A 14,631-nucleotide genomic window follows, 5' to 3' on the forward strand; every position below is an offset into this window, starting at 1 on the left:
TATCAGTGTACAACATGTAAATACATATTCCCCTACTGGAATTTAGTCTGTATTTGATAGAAATATACAATAAGCAGTTCATCTATGATATTAAGTTGCATAGTGTAATAGAAGGTAATGGGTTCTAAGGAAGTAAGAAGGGCAGCAAATAGGTGACGAAAAAATTAGGAGTTTATGATGGGTCCAGACACTGAGTGTCCATATTTGGACTCATAGTGAAGATGAAAACTGTGGACATATTTTAGGTGGTTTATTTCTTCCTTTCCAATTGCTAAATATTCATTATTTTGCCGTATATTTTTGTTGTTGTATTGAATGAAATTGGAACTCCAGGATGATACTGAATAAGAGAACAAAGAGCGGCTGTCCTCCTTTTATTCTAATGGGAATACTTTAATAATGGTTCAAAGGGATAGTATTTCTAATAGCTCTTTGTAGATGTTATTTATAAGATTAAGAAGGATCACTACTAGGGAGTTCCGTGGTGACCTAGTGGTTAGGATTCCGGTCTTTTGCTGCCATGGCCCAGGTTCAATTCCTGGCCAGGGAACTGAGGTCCCACACGTTGCCCCCCCCCCCAAAAAAAAGAAAGATCACTTCTGTCCTTAGTTTTATATCTCTCTAAGTGTAATCGGTATGAACAATTCATAAATTGAAGATTTTTTTAAATTCCCTTTCACAATAAGATGTAGAAAATACCTGGAGATGTGTAAGACCTACAAACAGAAAACTAAAAAAGACTGCTAATAAAAATTAAGCAAGATCTAAATAAAAGGAGATCTATCAAGTTTATAGATTGGGACACTCAGTATTTCTTTCTAAATTGAAGATTAAATGCAATCCCAGTCAAAATTCTAGTAGGATTTTTTTGTGATGCACAAATTGAAAAGTGGATTCTGAGCTTCATATTGAGGAATTCCCTGGAGATCCAGTGATTAGGACTCTGTGCTTCCCTGGCAGGGGGCACAGGTTCAATCCCTGGTTGGGGAAGTAAGATCCTGCATGCCACAGCATGTCCAAAACCACCCCCCCCCCCAAAAAAAAATAAAGTCTTTCTCTGGAAAAGTGACTAAAATGAGAAGAACAAGTCTGGAAGAATATTGGTAAATATTTCCATTAGAGGACCTTAATCAATAATCCATGAAGAAACATCAAAACTCAGTAATTAAGATGACAAAATTATATGAACAGAAATTTCAAAAAAGAAATATGGCTGTCTGATTCACTTTGCTGTACACCTGAAACACAGCATTGTAAATTAAATATACTCCAATAAAAACTAAAAAGAAAAAAAGAAATATGGTTGGAAATTAACACATGGAAAACCACTCACATTGTGTCAATAGGGAAATGTTAGTTAAAATCACTAGATACACCTATGACATCACTGAAATTAGAAAGCCTGAACATACCAAGTGTTGGTAAAAATGTAAAAAACAGGAACTCATGTTCTGCTGCTTCTCGTGAGACTATAAAAACATACTACCATTTTAGAAAAGTTTGACTGGCCACATATAAGGTATACATTCACCTACTCTACTACATAGGAGTTGTGCTGCTAGATATTAACTCAAGTGAAGGAAAGCATAAGTCCAGAAGGCATTGCCCCAGTGTGAACTTTGTTTTTTGTGAGCTTGGAGCTGCTTACAAAGAACTACATTCATAAGGCTTTTCTCTAGTGTGGATTCTCTGATGGACAACAAGACTTCTTCTGTAGACAAAGACTTCCCCACATTCACTGCACATATAAGGCCTTTCTCCAGTGTGGATTCTCTGGTGGACAACAAGACTTGTTTTGTAAGTGAAGGGCTTCCCACATTCACTGCATTTAAAAGGCTTTACTCCAGTGTGGACTTTTTGGTGCTGGACAAGTGTATACTTGCGCATGAAGGCTTTCTCACATTCATTACACTTATAGGGTCTTTCTCCAGTATGGATTCTCTGGTGCTCAGCAAGTTTAACTTTGCCGTTGAGAGCTTTCCCACATTCGCTGCACTCATAACACCTTTGTGCAGTGTGAACATTCTCATGTCTATTGAGGGCAAAACTGCTTGTAAAGAATTTCCCACATTTGTTACACCCGTAAGCCTTCTCTAAAGTGTGAATTCTCTTATGCACAATAAGACTTCCTTTGTAGACATAGGCTTTCCCACATTCACTGCACATGTAAGGCCTTTCTCCAGTGTGGATTCGCTGGTGATAAAGAAGCCTTTTTTTGAAGACAAAGGACTTTCCACATTTGCTACACCCATAAGGCCTTTCTCCACTGTGGATCCTCTGGTGCACAAGAAGGTTATTTTTGTACAGGAAGCACTTTCCACATTCACCGCACTTATGAGGATTTTCTCCAGTGTGGATTTTTTGGTGCTGAACAAGTGAATCCTTGCGAAGGAAGGCTTTCCCACATTCATTACACTCATATGGTCTTTTTCCAGTGTGGATTCTCTGGTGCTCAAAAAGTTTATATTTGTGGGCAAAGACTTTCCCACAATTACAGCATTCATAAGGCCTTTCTCCTGTGTGAACTTTCCGATGATGAATAAGACTGGAGCTGTGTCTAAAGAACTTCCCGCAGTCACTGCACTCATAAGGTTTTTCTCCAGTGTGAACTCTCAGGTGCTCCGTGAATTTAAACTTTTTACTGAAGGCTTTACCACATTCGCTGCACTTGTGATGCCCTTGCCCAGGGTGAGAGACCTCCCTGCTCTGCCTGCTTCTACGTGGATGCTCTCCATCATGGGAGGGCTGGTGCTGGGGAAAGCCCAAGCTGCCTAGGAAAGCCTTCTCAACGTCTCCGCACGTGAACATATTGTCAGCCAAGTACAAAACATCTTTCTCCGCCAGGACACTCGTAACAGAAGTAAGAGGCTTCAGGATAGATGGCTCCAGCTTTGGATTCCTGTTTTCCGTCACTTGTTCTACAGAAACACATTGTTCAGAAACGGCCTCCTCAGCTTCTACTCCATGCCAACAACCTGAAAGGAAAACAAAAAAAAACCTGATAAAGTGCATGGAGACTTTTGTGGGACAGGAGCCCATTATAGCTTTTGTATGACACATCAGAGAAGAAGTCCATTGTGCAGGATTCAAACAAGGGAGGCAGACAGGTAGAAGAAGGGGCTACTGTGAGTACTAGACCTCTGATGGTCACAGAATAGGGAGAGATCTTATAAACAGCAAGAACACAGGACACCAGGATATGGCACTGTACTAGGAGTAGAGGCCTGGAACAACCCACTCCTCGGCCAACGGTGTTCAGCAGAATTTTTTGGTGGTGACAAGTGTATTGGGTAGAATGTGTGTCCCACTCCAGGAAAAGGCATTCACACCATTCACACCTGACTACCAAGAGTTCAAGGACTATATAAGTACTTTCACCTCCCAAGATACATTAAGAAGAGACTATTAGACAACATTGCAGAGTGAGAGGAAAAGGAGAAATGTGGATGACACTGAGATAGAAAGAGCCAGGAGAAAGAACCCACAGTAGATACATAAAAGGGGCAAAGTGTCAAAATGGGGAAGAACGATAGAATGAGGTACAGCCATGATGAGTTTAAGACTAAAACAGTCGTGGAGAAAGGACATTTCCCTGTAGGATTAGAACTCATCAATGTATCACTCCTTCCTACAGCTCCTACTCACCAGGCCCAGGATGCAATTAACACTCCTCCTATGACTAGAGAGGGCCCTACCTTGCCAGGCACCCAGCGTTGCCTCCATCCCTCAGCTCAGGCTGGGTGACTATGAACACTACCAGATCAAAGTCCTCAGAGGAAAATAGGGCCACTAGGAGAAAGACACTGGCCCAGAGTGAACCAACCAATGACAGGCTTCAGGAAAAAGATGTATCACTAGAAGAACCTTAAGGAGTCTTGCAAACATAATCTAGGGTTGACCACAAGTGGTGACCATGTAAGTGTCTGTATTTTCTGACACAGGCAGTGCACAAAAAAAGGTTAGAACATGTGACACGGATCTTGCACACATCTGAACAGTCAACACAACAACTGGTGGCAAAGCTAAGTGGTATCAGTCAGGCAGGCTTCAAGCCTCTGAGACCAAAGCCTTCTGTGAAAGGCTTCAACATCTATGGTATAGGGCTGAACAACACACAGGGTGGGGGAACACAGCTCAAGTGACAGGAAATCAGGGAAGTAAGCAGTGTCCAAGGTCCAGGCTCGGAAGGATGGAGTGAGCCATGCAAAAAGAAGGGCAGAGTCCCATACGGGGCAACGGTGTGGAACAGGGGTCCTTACCCAGGGAGGCTATAAGTGACAGGTTCTCCAGCATCACGTCACAGTACAGGAGTCTCTGAGCATTGTTAAGGAGACCCCACTCCTCCTGGGAGAAGGACACAGCCACATCCTCAAAGATCACATGGCCCTGTCATGAGGGGGACAAGTGAGTTCACAGCAGCCTCTGCAACCAGGACTCCCAGGTCATGGTTGTCCACCCCAGTAACCCAGCTCAGAGGACACACCAGGTCCTGATGCCACAGGAAATTGCTAGCATTACATCATTCAGTTAAAACAGAGAGGGAGACAGGCAGTCTCACAGACGCTCTGTGGTTGCCACACAGACCCCCAGCCACTCTCCTCAGAGTCAACTCTCCTGAGATCACACAGATCACATCACATACAATGACACTTGTGCTCAGACACCTGGAGTAAAGCCTGGGGACAAGGGCTCTAAGTCCATGCTCACACTCCCTCCCTCTCCACTGCCCAGCCCTGCAGGGTCACAGCTCCCTCACGTGCCTGACCGTGACCCCAACCCCACCCCACGCCACCACCTCAGCCCCAGGACTTCAGCACCTCACCGTGTTCCCCACATGCCACCCAGCACGCGGTGCTTCCCCAGGCCTCTGTGGGACCTCCCACAAGACACCCCAGCAATATCTCAGACTCAGCATGGGAACATGGAACTCTGGACAGTCCTTCTGTCCATTACTCCTACTTCTGACTTCCCGTCTCAGACATGGCATCCCCACCGTCACCTAGAGGCAAACATTCTGGGGTCATGTCAGACTACTCTCTCTCAACCTGTACAGCAGAAAATCAGCTCTACCACAAACGAGATTCAGAGACTCACCTCCTCTCCTGCTGCAGAGCCATTGCCAGGATCCAGTCACAATCGACATTCACCAGGACTGTGCCTTCCACTTGGCCCCCAGCTCCACCCTCACCCCCAGTCTTCCTCTCGGCAGGCAGAACAGCCTCTTCAGACCCAGTGTCAGATCACTTCCCTCCTCTGTGGCCAACGTGTCATGGACCCGCCCCCTCAGGAGAGGCCCAGCTCCTCAGGCTGCTATCCCAGGAATGACTCATGCCCCCAGTCTTATCAGCCCACGTCATGGGTTTGGCAGTTCCCTGAAGACTCCCCTCTCAGTCTCATCTCCAGTCTGTGCCCAAGGACATGTTACCACTTGACCTTCTCCATTGGACACATGGGAACACCTCCATACAACTGCTGGCTTTGATTAATGATCCTGTGCCTGAGATGGTGCCAGGGCCCAGACCTAAGGGCCCACAATCCCAGGACAACACTGTCTCCTATATCTGTGTGTCAGGACCAGGGGTAAGGATGATGTGTGGGTAGGTACTGGGGTTTCTTCCACTTACCTGTCCAGGGGCCATAAATGCTGCTGCTACTATGGGAACCTGTGAAAAGAGGGAGGATCTGAGATAAAGGTGATCATGGTGTGGATGTAAAGGCTGAACTGTTTCCTCCCTTCCTTTTCCTGGAGATGAGTCATCTGAGGTTGACCTCTGACCTCGGATCCTCAGTCTTCAGAGCTATAACTTGACAACTCTATGGCCCTGAACAAAAAGACTCAACGTCCCTGAGACTCAGTGTCTTTATGTGTATAATAGCAATATTATATGTGTATAATAGCAATATGTGTATTGCTATTATACACATATTAGCATATGTGTATAATAGCAATATTTATGGTGTATTGTGTATATATAGCAATATTTATGGTGTATAATAGCAATATTTATGTGTATAATAGCAATTATGTGTATAATAGCAATATTTATGGTGCCTATCTCATGATGTTAGTGTAGACATCAAATGCATTAGTGCATATCTAATGCTAAGACTGAGCTATTACTGAACACAGGATTAACATTTCTGTAAATGTTTTTGAAAACTGGGTATTTCCTACATGTCTTTCAAGTCATTATATAAATGTGACTTTTAATCAATACCTTGAGGTTTCTGTGATTCCCTATCTGACACCAAATATATGATGTCTCTTCCACCACCAATGATCTGATTCTATGATACCAACTGGGTGACTGACATTTAATCATATTCTGACACTACCTGAGGTTAGGGACAGAATTTAAAGGTTTAAGGACGCAGTCCCATAAGACTGCCCTCTTTAAAGAGGCCAGTTCCAATGTCTGGTTCCCAGGCTAACGGTACTTCTGTTCTACTTGGCTACAAATTCAAGATTTCCCATGAACCTTTCCTAAGTTATGATAATTTGCTAAAAGGACCCACAAAAGTTAGGAAAACAGTTTTCTTATTTCTCTGGTTTATTATAATGGATACAACTTAGGAACAGCCCAATGGAAGAGATATCTAGGTCTGGGGGGGTGGGGCGCTAGAGGGCACCATGGTGTTTCCAGGCCCTTTCAGTACATGCCACCCTCCCAGCACTTCCGCAATTTCAATGTGTTCACCAATCTGAAGGAACCTTGAATTTCATTCTTCAGCAGTTTTTATACCTAGTCTCTAGTTTCCTTCTGATCCTTGGGATGCCCCAGTGTTGGGGGGTTATGGGGGAGTATAAACTTCTAATTGCTTAGTTTTTCTGGTGACCAGTCCCCTCCTGAGTCTACCTAGGGGCCCTGCCCTAAGTCACCTCATCATAATAAACTCCTGTGTGACAAAATGGGGTCGTTGTGAAAAAAAGTCCTAACCCCCAGGAAATTCCAAGGGGTTCAGAGGTCTATGTGAAGAGCCCAAGGCAAAAACTAAATTATATATATATATATATATGTATTTATTATTATTTTATACGCAGATATATTAAGCAGTTATTATTTGCTTACACAAGATTAACTTATTAAATCTATACCTTTTTAACTTCGTAGTTTCCTGGGAGAGCTGAGGCACCTCTGCCCTTGACTGGGCCTGGGCTTCAATGACTGGTCAACATTGCCCACTTTTTGCTGGCTCAAAAACGAATGCACAGTCGGCTAAGTGTTCAGAGGAGTGAATCTACACAATCTAACACATCCTTCTCCATCTCCACTCCAGGCAAGACTCCTTACTCCTTATACCCTTGCTTCCCCAGAAAGCTCTGGAACCACAGAACCCTCCCATCTTCAGGTAGCCTCAGAAAGTCTCACCTGTTCTGCACTGCCCGCCAGCCCCAGGTCTCTCTTCTTTCATCTCAGGTCCCCTTTCCCAGAAAAGTGACCAAACTTTCCCTCTTAAATTTGAGATTCAGAATTGGCCGGAGTCCAGGACTTAGTCTGTAACCACACGGACATCAGTGAGCCACAGACCTCCTCCTTCAATTCCAGACTACAGATTCCACCGGCCCCTATGTTACCTCAACTTTGGAATTTCAGAAGCAGCATGTCCCGAATCCAACTTTTAATCTCTCCCTGAAACTGCCTTCTCACATCAGTTGCTGGTCTCAAGTCTTCCAGATGCTCAGCCAAAAGAAAATGCTTATTGTCCTTTACTCTGTCCTTAGGTCAGAGCCACATTCACTGCACCAGGAAATCCTGCTAATTATCTTTAAGAATTATTAAGAATCTTATTACTTATATTCCTTCGTAAAAGAAATAGTAAACAGAAACCTCAATTAGAGTTGGCACACCAGAAGAGGTCAGCCCTCACTGACCTGAAACAATAACGGAATCCAAAAGGATGAAGACTCCTTCTTTCCTGGAAAGGACTCAGCCAATGAAAAGCAAAGCCATGGACTCTTTAAAAAACAAAAAAACCATGGACTATTTGGTGGCTACAGCCCTTCTAACATCCTTTTTTAATCTCCATAAAAGTGATAGCCCACCATAGCTGCACACCCCAATTGCAATTCCCTAATGATGGTTGGGGGGGGGGAGGATGGGAAGGAGGAGAGGGGCGGAGTGTGGGAACCATATTTGCAATAGAAATAGCGGGCAGTCTATTTGTTTCAGCTCAACAACTTCCATAGGCACCACTCTGGTCCAGAAGCCACCTTACTCTCTGGAGTGGAATGCACTGGGCTCTCCCAGGTCTCCCTGCCTCCACCCTCAGAACCCAGTCTGTTCCAGTCTGTTCTCCCCTGAGCAGCCTTTGGAATACTTTAAAACTCTAACTCAGATCGTGTTCCTGATTTATTCACAACCCTCCGCAGCACCCAGAATGCTGACAGTTGGCCCAGACTGTTGACTCCTCCCTAAATTCTCTGTTCCCTGCATAAATGACTGGAACCCCAGGTTTCCCGAATGCTCCCGGCTCTTGAGCACCTCCAAGTCTTTGCACGGGCCAAACCCACAGCCTTTAACACGCTCCACACGGCGTCACACAGCCTGTCAGAAATGGGACCACCACACACGCACACCTAAAGTTCTGGAAGCAGGGGACTGAACCCCAATGCCCTGAGCAGGAGACCCTCCCTGGGGGCTTGAGATTTGGGTCAGGATTGGGCGGGGGTGGGGGGGCGGGACAGTCACCTGGGCCGGGTCCTGCACCGCGTTGGTTGACATAGGACCCTGTGGGGGCGGTGGTGCCAGGAGACGTGCAGGATAATGGCGGAGACCTAGGCCGAAAATCCCGGAAGTGGGTTCCGCAACCCGCTCACTCCTGGGCAGTGCGGACGGCGCCCCTCGGGTTCTTTCCAGTTTCTCTAAGCTCGGCTCCACCGAGTGATCCTGAGCCTCGGGTCCTGCAGACGGCAGCAAAAGCAGCCAAACGACCTCTTTCAGGAAGGAGCCGGAAGTCCCGCCCACTCCTAGTTCACAATCCCGGAAGAGCCCCTGTTCGGGTCCATCACTGGTGTGGAGAACAAGGCCGGTCCGCACACAATCTCCTGGGTAATGTAGTTCCCATCGGTCCACCGAGTCGGGGGCGGAGGAGACCCTCCCCCAAACTCCGGGGCACTAATGGGCCAAGTCCGTGCGGGAAGAACAACACATCAAAGCAGACCCATCAAACCCTGTATGTTTAATCTTTTTTAAATTCTGATTTAACTCATTTCTCAACATAAAAGTTGATACAAGATTAGAAAAAAAGCATTCCAGTTGTGTAAAGACTGAGAGTAGCCAGAGTCCTTATTTGTTGTTTTTGTTTTTTATGAAAACCTTGGAAGTATTTTCAAATAAGAAAAACCAAGTTAATAAGATTTTGGAATAAAAAAGGGAATTATGTGCAATAAAGTATGTTGATCATTGGCTAAAATAAAATACATGAAATTAGAAAACATAACTGTATAGTGGATACTGTCAACCTAAATTAACCTGAGAGACAATAATCAAGCACAACGCGTTACCTTGGGACCAAAGAATTGCAATTCGGGGCACACATTTAAGTAGCAACAAAAAAGATGTCGGGCTAGGCCATCGGTCCCCAACCCTTTTGGCACAGGGTCCGGTTTCGTGGAAGACAATTTTCCACGGGGGTTGGGGGTTTGGGGATGGGTGGGGGTGGGGCGGGGGTGTGGGCTAGGGAATAAACGTAAGGAGCTTTTAAAGACAAAGAGAGGTTTGCATTACAAAGGATTTTAATTGGAGCTGGAGGCAGAAGCTAGTCTCTGCTGAACAGGACTGAGTGCTAAGGCTATCACTACAGGGAAGTAATAGTCCATTAGTGTGACAAGTTGCAGGTGTTTTTGCAGAATCCTTGGAATATTTGCAGGTTGGCCCAGATCAAAAGTTCATGGTTTCACAAGATGGGGAAGTGCAGGAGGTCCACTAATTAATGGCCTCCCAGCTCCATGTTAAAAAAATCCCTTGACAGGGGACTTCCCTGGTGGTGCAGTGGTTAAGAATCCGCCTGCCAATGCAGGGGACGCGGGTTCGAGCCCTGGTCCGAGAAGATCCCACATGCCGCTGAGTAACTAAGCCCATGCGCCACAACTACTGAGCCTGCGCTCTAGAGCCCGCGAGCTACAACTACTGAAGCCCGCGAGCTACAACTACTGAAGCCCACATGCCACAACTACTGAAGCCTGCGCACTTAGAGCCTGTGCTCCACAACAAGAGAAGCCACCACAATGAGAAGCCCGCGCACCACAACGAAGAGTAGCCCCCGCTCGCCGCAACTAGAGAAAGCCCGCGCGCAGCAAAGAAGACTCAATGCAGCCATAAATAAATAAATAAATATATATATATATATATATATATATATATAATTTTTTAAAAATCCCTTGACAGAAGTGACTCCTTTTTATTTCACATTTCACAACACTATTAATTTGGCATGCCTTACAGGACTTCTCAAAGCAAATATAAAAATTATCACAGCATGTACACAAACTATATGATAATAGCAGACTTCTTTAAAAAAACGTAAAAATTGAAATGACAAGAAAACACTTAGGAAGATATTAAGACATATATAAATTATTAAAGATTTAATATATAAATAATAAATAAATTCGATAATTACTACAAATGAAAGATTTAAAACCTGAGAAGGCAAAATTCTTCTATGTCACTTCAGATTAGAATTATGAAAGCAAACAACATTTTTAAAAAAGTAGTCTTAAAAAAAAAAAAAAGTAGTCTTATTTTCCATTAGGAAAATGAAAATGAAACGAATCAGATTGATGAGCCTAAGGAAGTCTGACATTACCAAATGTTGGTAAAACTAAAGAAATTAGTAAATATCACAAACTGCCATTGGGTATCTATTAAAATTACTTTGCAGAAGTGTTTAGCGTTATGCAGTTACTTTAAACCTCTGCCCCTTTGTGCAAAAAATACTTTCTATTGATACATGCACTACGTAAACCAGTGTATCAATAAGAAAACATGTCAGATATCTCTAAGTAGCACTGCTATACCTACCAAAAGCATGAAAAAAAAAAAAGAAGCAAAGAAAGATTTCAAGATTTGAATGTAAATTTGAATTAAAAAAATTCAATGCCACGGAGCAACTAAGCCCATGTGCCACAACTACTGAGCCTGCGCTCTAGAGCCTGGGAGCCACAACTACTGAGCCCGTGTGCCACAACTACTGAAGCCCCCGTGCCTAGAGCCCGTGCTCCACAACAAGAGAAGCCACCACAATGAGAAGCCTGAGCACCATAACGAAGAGTAGCTCCTGCTCGCCGCAACTAGAGAAAAGCCCACTTGCAGAAATGAAGACACAAAGCAGCCAAAAATAAATGTTTTAAAAATTCAGACCATGTAAACCTATACAATTATGAAAAAAAAAACTTAATACATCTTAAGAGAAAATTTCACAGACTTTAATTTTGGGATATAGTTTGCTTTTACGTAGTGACTCATGAACTGGAAAGCATCCAGTCTAGAAAATAGCGAGGAGCTCTGAAGAGCTATTCAGAATGCACAGATTACATAGACAAAAATACTTGAGAACAAGGAATTCATACTAGGCAATAGCTGATTCGTCATAGAAAGGTTAATTTTCTTTATGTGGGGCACAGGGAAGTTTTGGAACAAGGTTGTGAAAAACTAAAGCTTATCAGGCATATTCTGATTGGCTGGCCTTAGATTTCCGCTCCTGAAAGAGACAGATATCTGCAAAAAATAGAAATTGAAGTAAGTTTCAGCATTCAGATTTGGGTCTTAGCATGAGCCACTCTGTCTTGGGACTAGTTTAGATATTTTAACACATGACGGGGGAAAAAAAGTAAAATCACAAACGTTATATTGTTTTTTGGATTTTACGAATAAAGCTGCTGTTACTGTGAATATTTCCACCGAAGTATTCCTGAGTCATAAGATTTAATTTTTCTTAAGGATATACCTACAATTGAGATTACCGTGTCGTATGATATGTGTATGTATAGCATTACAAGAGAGTACAACAGTATCTTCTAAAGTTATTTATCAATTTGTATTCCCTCAAGAAATATATGAGTTGTAGCTGTTTCATCTCTTCATTAACTTGAAATTGTCAGTGCTTGAATTTTAGTCATTCCAATGAGTGTGTAGTAGTCCCTCACTGTGGCTTTAAAATGTGTTTACAATGCTGAGTAATAAGGAGAAGTATATTTTCATTTTCTTATTTACCATTTATACTTCTTTGGTGACACATGCCTTCAGAAGTTTTGCGAATATTTTGAATTGTGTTATTTTTCGTTATTGTTATAAGGACCATTTACATATTGAGAATCACAGTCATTTTTCAGAGATAGTTCTTACAAATATCTTTCTCTAGGTTGTGACTTGAGTTCTTACTTTCTTAACTATCTCTTGAAAAGGAAAGTTTTAATTTTGATTAAGCTTCAATTTATTTTCTTTGGTTGATGACCTTTGTGTTTTTATTTATTTATTTTTGTTTATTTTTATAAATTAATTTATTTTTGGTCGCATTGGGTCTTTGTTGCTGTGCGCAGGCTATTTCTAGCTGTGGAGTGCAGAGGCTACTCTTCCTTGAGGTGCGCGGGCTTCTCATTGCAGTGGCTTCTTTTGTTGCAGAGCACGGGCTCGAGGTGCGAGGGCTGAGTAGTTGTGGCTCCCGGGCCTTAGAGTGAAGGCTCAGTAGTTGTGGCACACAGGCTTAGTTGCTACACGGCATGTAGGATCTTCCCGGGGATCGAACCTGTGTCCCCTGCATTGGCAGGTGGATTCTTAACCACTGTGCCACCAGGGAAGTCCCACCTTTTGGTTTTTAAATAATCCTTACCCTTAACCAAAAACAAGTCCTAAGTCATCTTTTCTACTACATTTTTTCCCTCTGACATAAAGAACTGTGTGTGGGGACTTAAATAAATATATAAATATGAAAATAAATAAATATGAAAAAATAAAATAAAATGTTGATTGCTCAGACTGATGTACATGGATTACCTTTATCAAGATCTTTCTTTTGCAGACTTCCAAGAACAAATGTAGGATATTTGTAAAAGCTATTTTAACATCGTCTACTTATCCTTGTATGTTACTATTCAATTAGATTTTGTTTGTATGTTTGTTGTGGCCGCACCATGTAGCTTGGGGATCTTATCTCCCTGACCAGGGATCGAACCGGGCCCCCGGCAGTGGAGGCACGGTCAATTGGATTTTTTTTTCTTCCTGCCAACATGTATTATATTTCTGATTGTTTGCCTGGATTATAATTACCCTCTTCACATGCCATGATGGACACACTGAGAAGACGAACGTTTTCCCTTTTTTCTGCCTTAAAGTTTTCAAAAGGAAGTCTCCATTCGTGCTTTGTTATTGATACTTTTCTGACTGTGAATAATTTCCCTTTTTTATGAGAGAACAATTTTATACTCACAGGCTTCAGAAGGCAGCATGAGCTCCCTGGGACTTGATTTCATTATTTCAATTTCATTGTTGTGTTTTGAGGGCAAGTCTCCATTTGTAGCCAATCAAACTGGTTTTCCAATTTATCAGAGCAATGCATGTTTCCCTCCTGGAATAAATCTACTTAAGTTAAATAAAAAGTACATCCATTTAAATTGAAAACACTGGTATCAATGGCTATCACTAATGTCCACTGACACTGACCACATGTCAGGCCTGTTCCAGGCACTGTCGATTACCACACGTTTAATTCTGACACCACTTGCTCTCAAAGTCATGAAAATACAGCCAATGCATTAAGTCTCTCATTAAGCTCAACTTACATTAGAAGATGCCCCTCCATTGTGAGATGCTATCCTCTGCCTTCTTTCCAGGTAAAAGTCCTTTATTTTTTGAAATGTGGGTGTGAAATGTCCTTTTTTACCAAATCTGTGTGAGCTTTCTAGTCAAAAAAAATTTTTTAGTGATTCATGAAATGCTAACATCTGGGAATCACCAAATCACTGTCCCCCATAGGCTCCCTCTGTTATCCCATTAAATTCTCCCTATCCCACTGACCCCTCACCTCCACTTTCCCCTTCCTGCTGCATGTCCTTTCCTCCTTTGTGTAGCACCCAAGAGTCCAGTTCTGGAGGCCGACTGATGCGTCAAATTCCAGCTTCACTGCTTATGCCCTGTGTGACCCTGTGCTAGTCAATGAGCTGTTTGTGTGTCAGTTTCCTCCTTGGTAAAATAGGATAATGTTGTAGCTGCTGCTCAGGGCTGTAGGAGGGTTTATTGTTTAATGTATGAAAAGTGCATAGGGCAGCACCTTGTGCTCCCTAATGAATGGGTCTGTTGATGGTTACAATCCCAGCTGCCATCATCAGCATCATTGTCATCACCATCCCCATCATCATCATGGTCACCATCGTGCCAGACCTTGGCCCATTCTGGAGCCATGTGGCATAGTTTTGTGGTTATACAGCACAAACCCCATGTACAGCCAAACTGTGTCTCTAGCTTGGTTCAGCTGCTCATCAGTTCCCTGCCTTTCAGCAAGTACATTTATCTCCCTGAGCCTCGATTTCCTTTTATGGAAAATGATGCCTTTCAGGCATCTGCTTCATGGGGAGGCTGTGAGGAAAACCCAAAATAGAATCCTTTAGTGCAAGGCCCACAGGAAGAGATGCCT

General features: G+C 43.2%; 1 protein-coding gene across 1 annotated transcript; it reads right to left on the reverse strand.

The window, feature by feature from the left end:
- Nucleotides 1-235: 235 nt before the first annotated feature.
- LOC109548921 (uncharacterized) lies at nt 236-14,368 on the reverse strand. Its single transcript, XM_033844068.2, has 5 exons — nt 14,306-14,368; nt 8,691-9,116; nt 5,625-5,663; nt 4,260-4,386; nt 236-2,975 (listed from the first exon to the last, which is right to left on the reverse strand). Exons 1-5 carry the CDS (start codon nt 14,366-14,368, stop codon nt 1,645-1,647), a joined length of 1,986 nt encoding a protein of 661 aa, XP_033699959.1. The 3' UTR covers nt 236-1,644.
- Between the last annotated feature and the right edge of the window lie 263 nt (nt 14,369-14,631).

This window comes from Tursiops truncatus, chromosome 19, assembly GCF_011762595.2.
Source record: "Tursiops truncatus isolate mTurTru1 chromosome 19, mTurTru1.mat.Y, whole genome shotgun sequence".
Classification (NCBI taxonomy): domain Eukaryota; kingdom Metazoa; phylum Chordata; class Mammalia; order Artiodactyla; family Delphinidae; genus Tursiops; species Tursiops truncatus.

Excerpts from the sequence above, each read along its gene's own strand:
- LOC109548921 (XM_033844068.2), bottom strand. The coding sequence starts at position 14,368 with ATGGTGACCATGATGATGATGGGGATGGTGATGACAATGATGCTGATG. Across the intron at positions 5,664-8,690 it reads CGGTGCAGGACCCGGCCCAG|GTTCCCATAGTAGCAGCAGC; the intron begins GTGACTGTCCCG and ends CTCTTTTCACAG. Across the intron at positions 4,387-5,624 it reads CATTTATGGCCCCTGGACAG|GGCCATGTGATCTTTGAGGA; the intron begins GTAAGTGGAAGA and ends CCCTCATGACAG.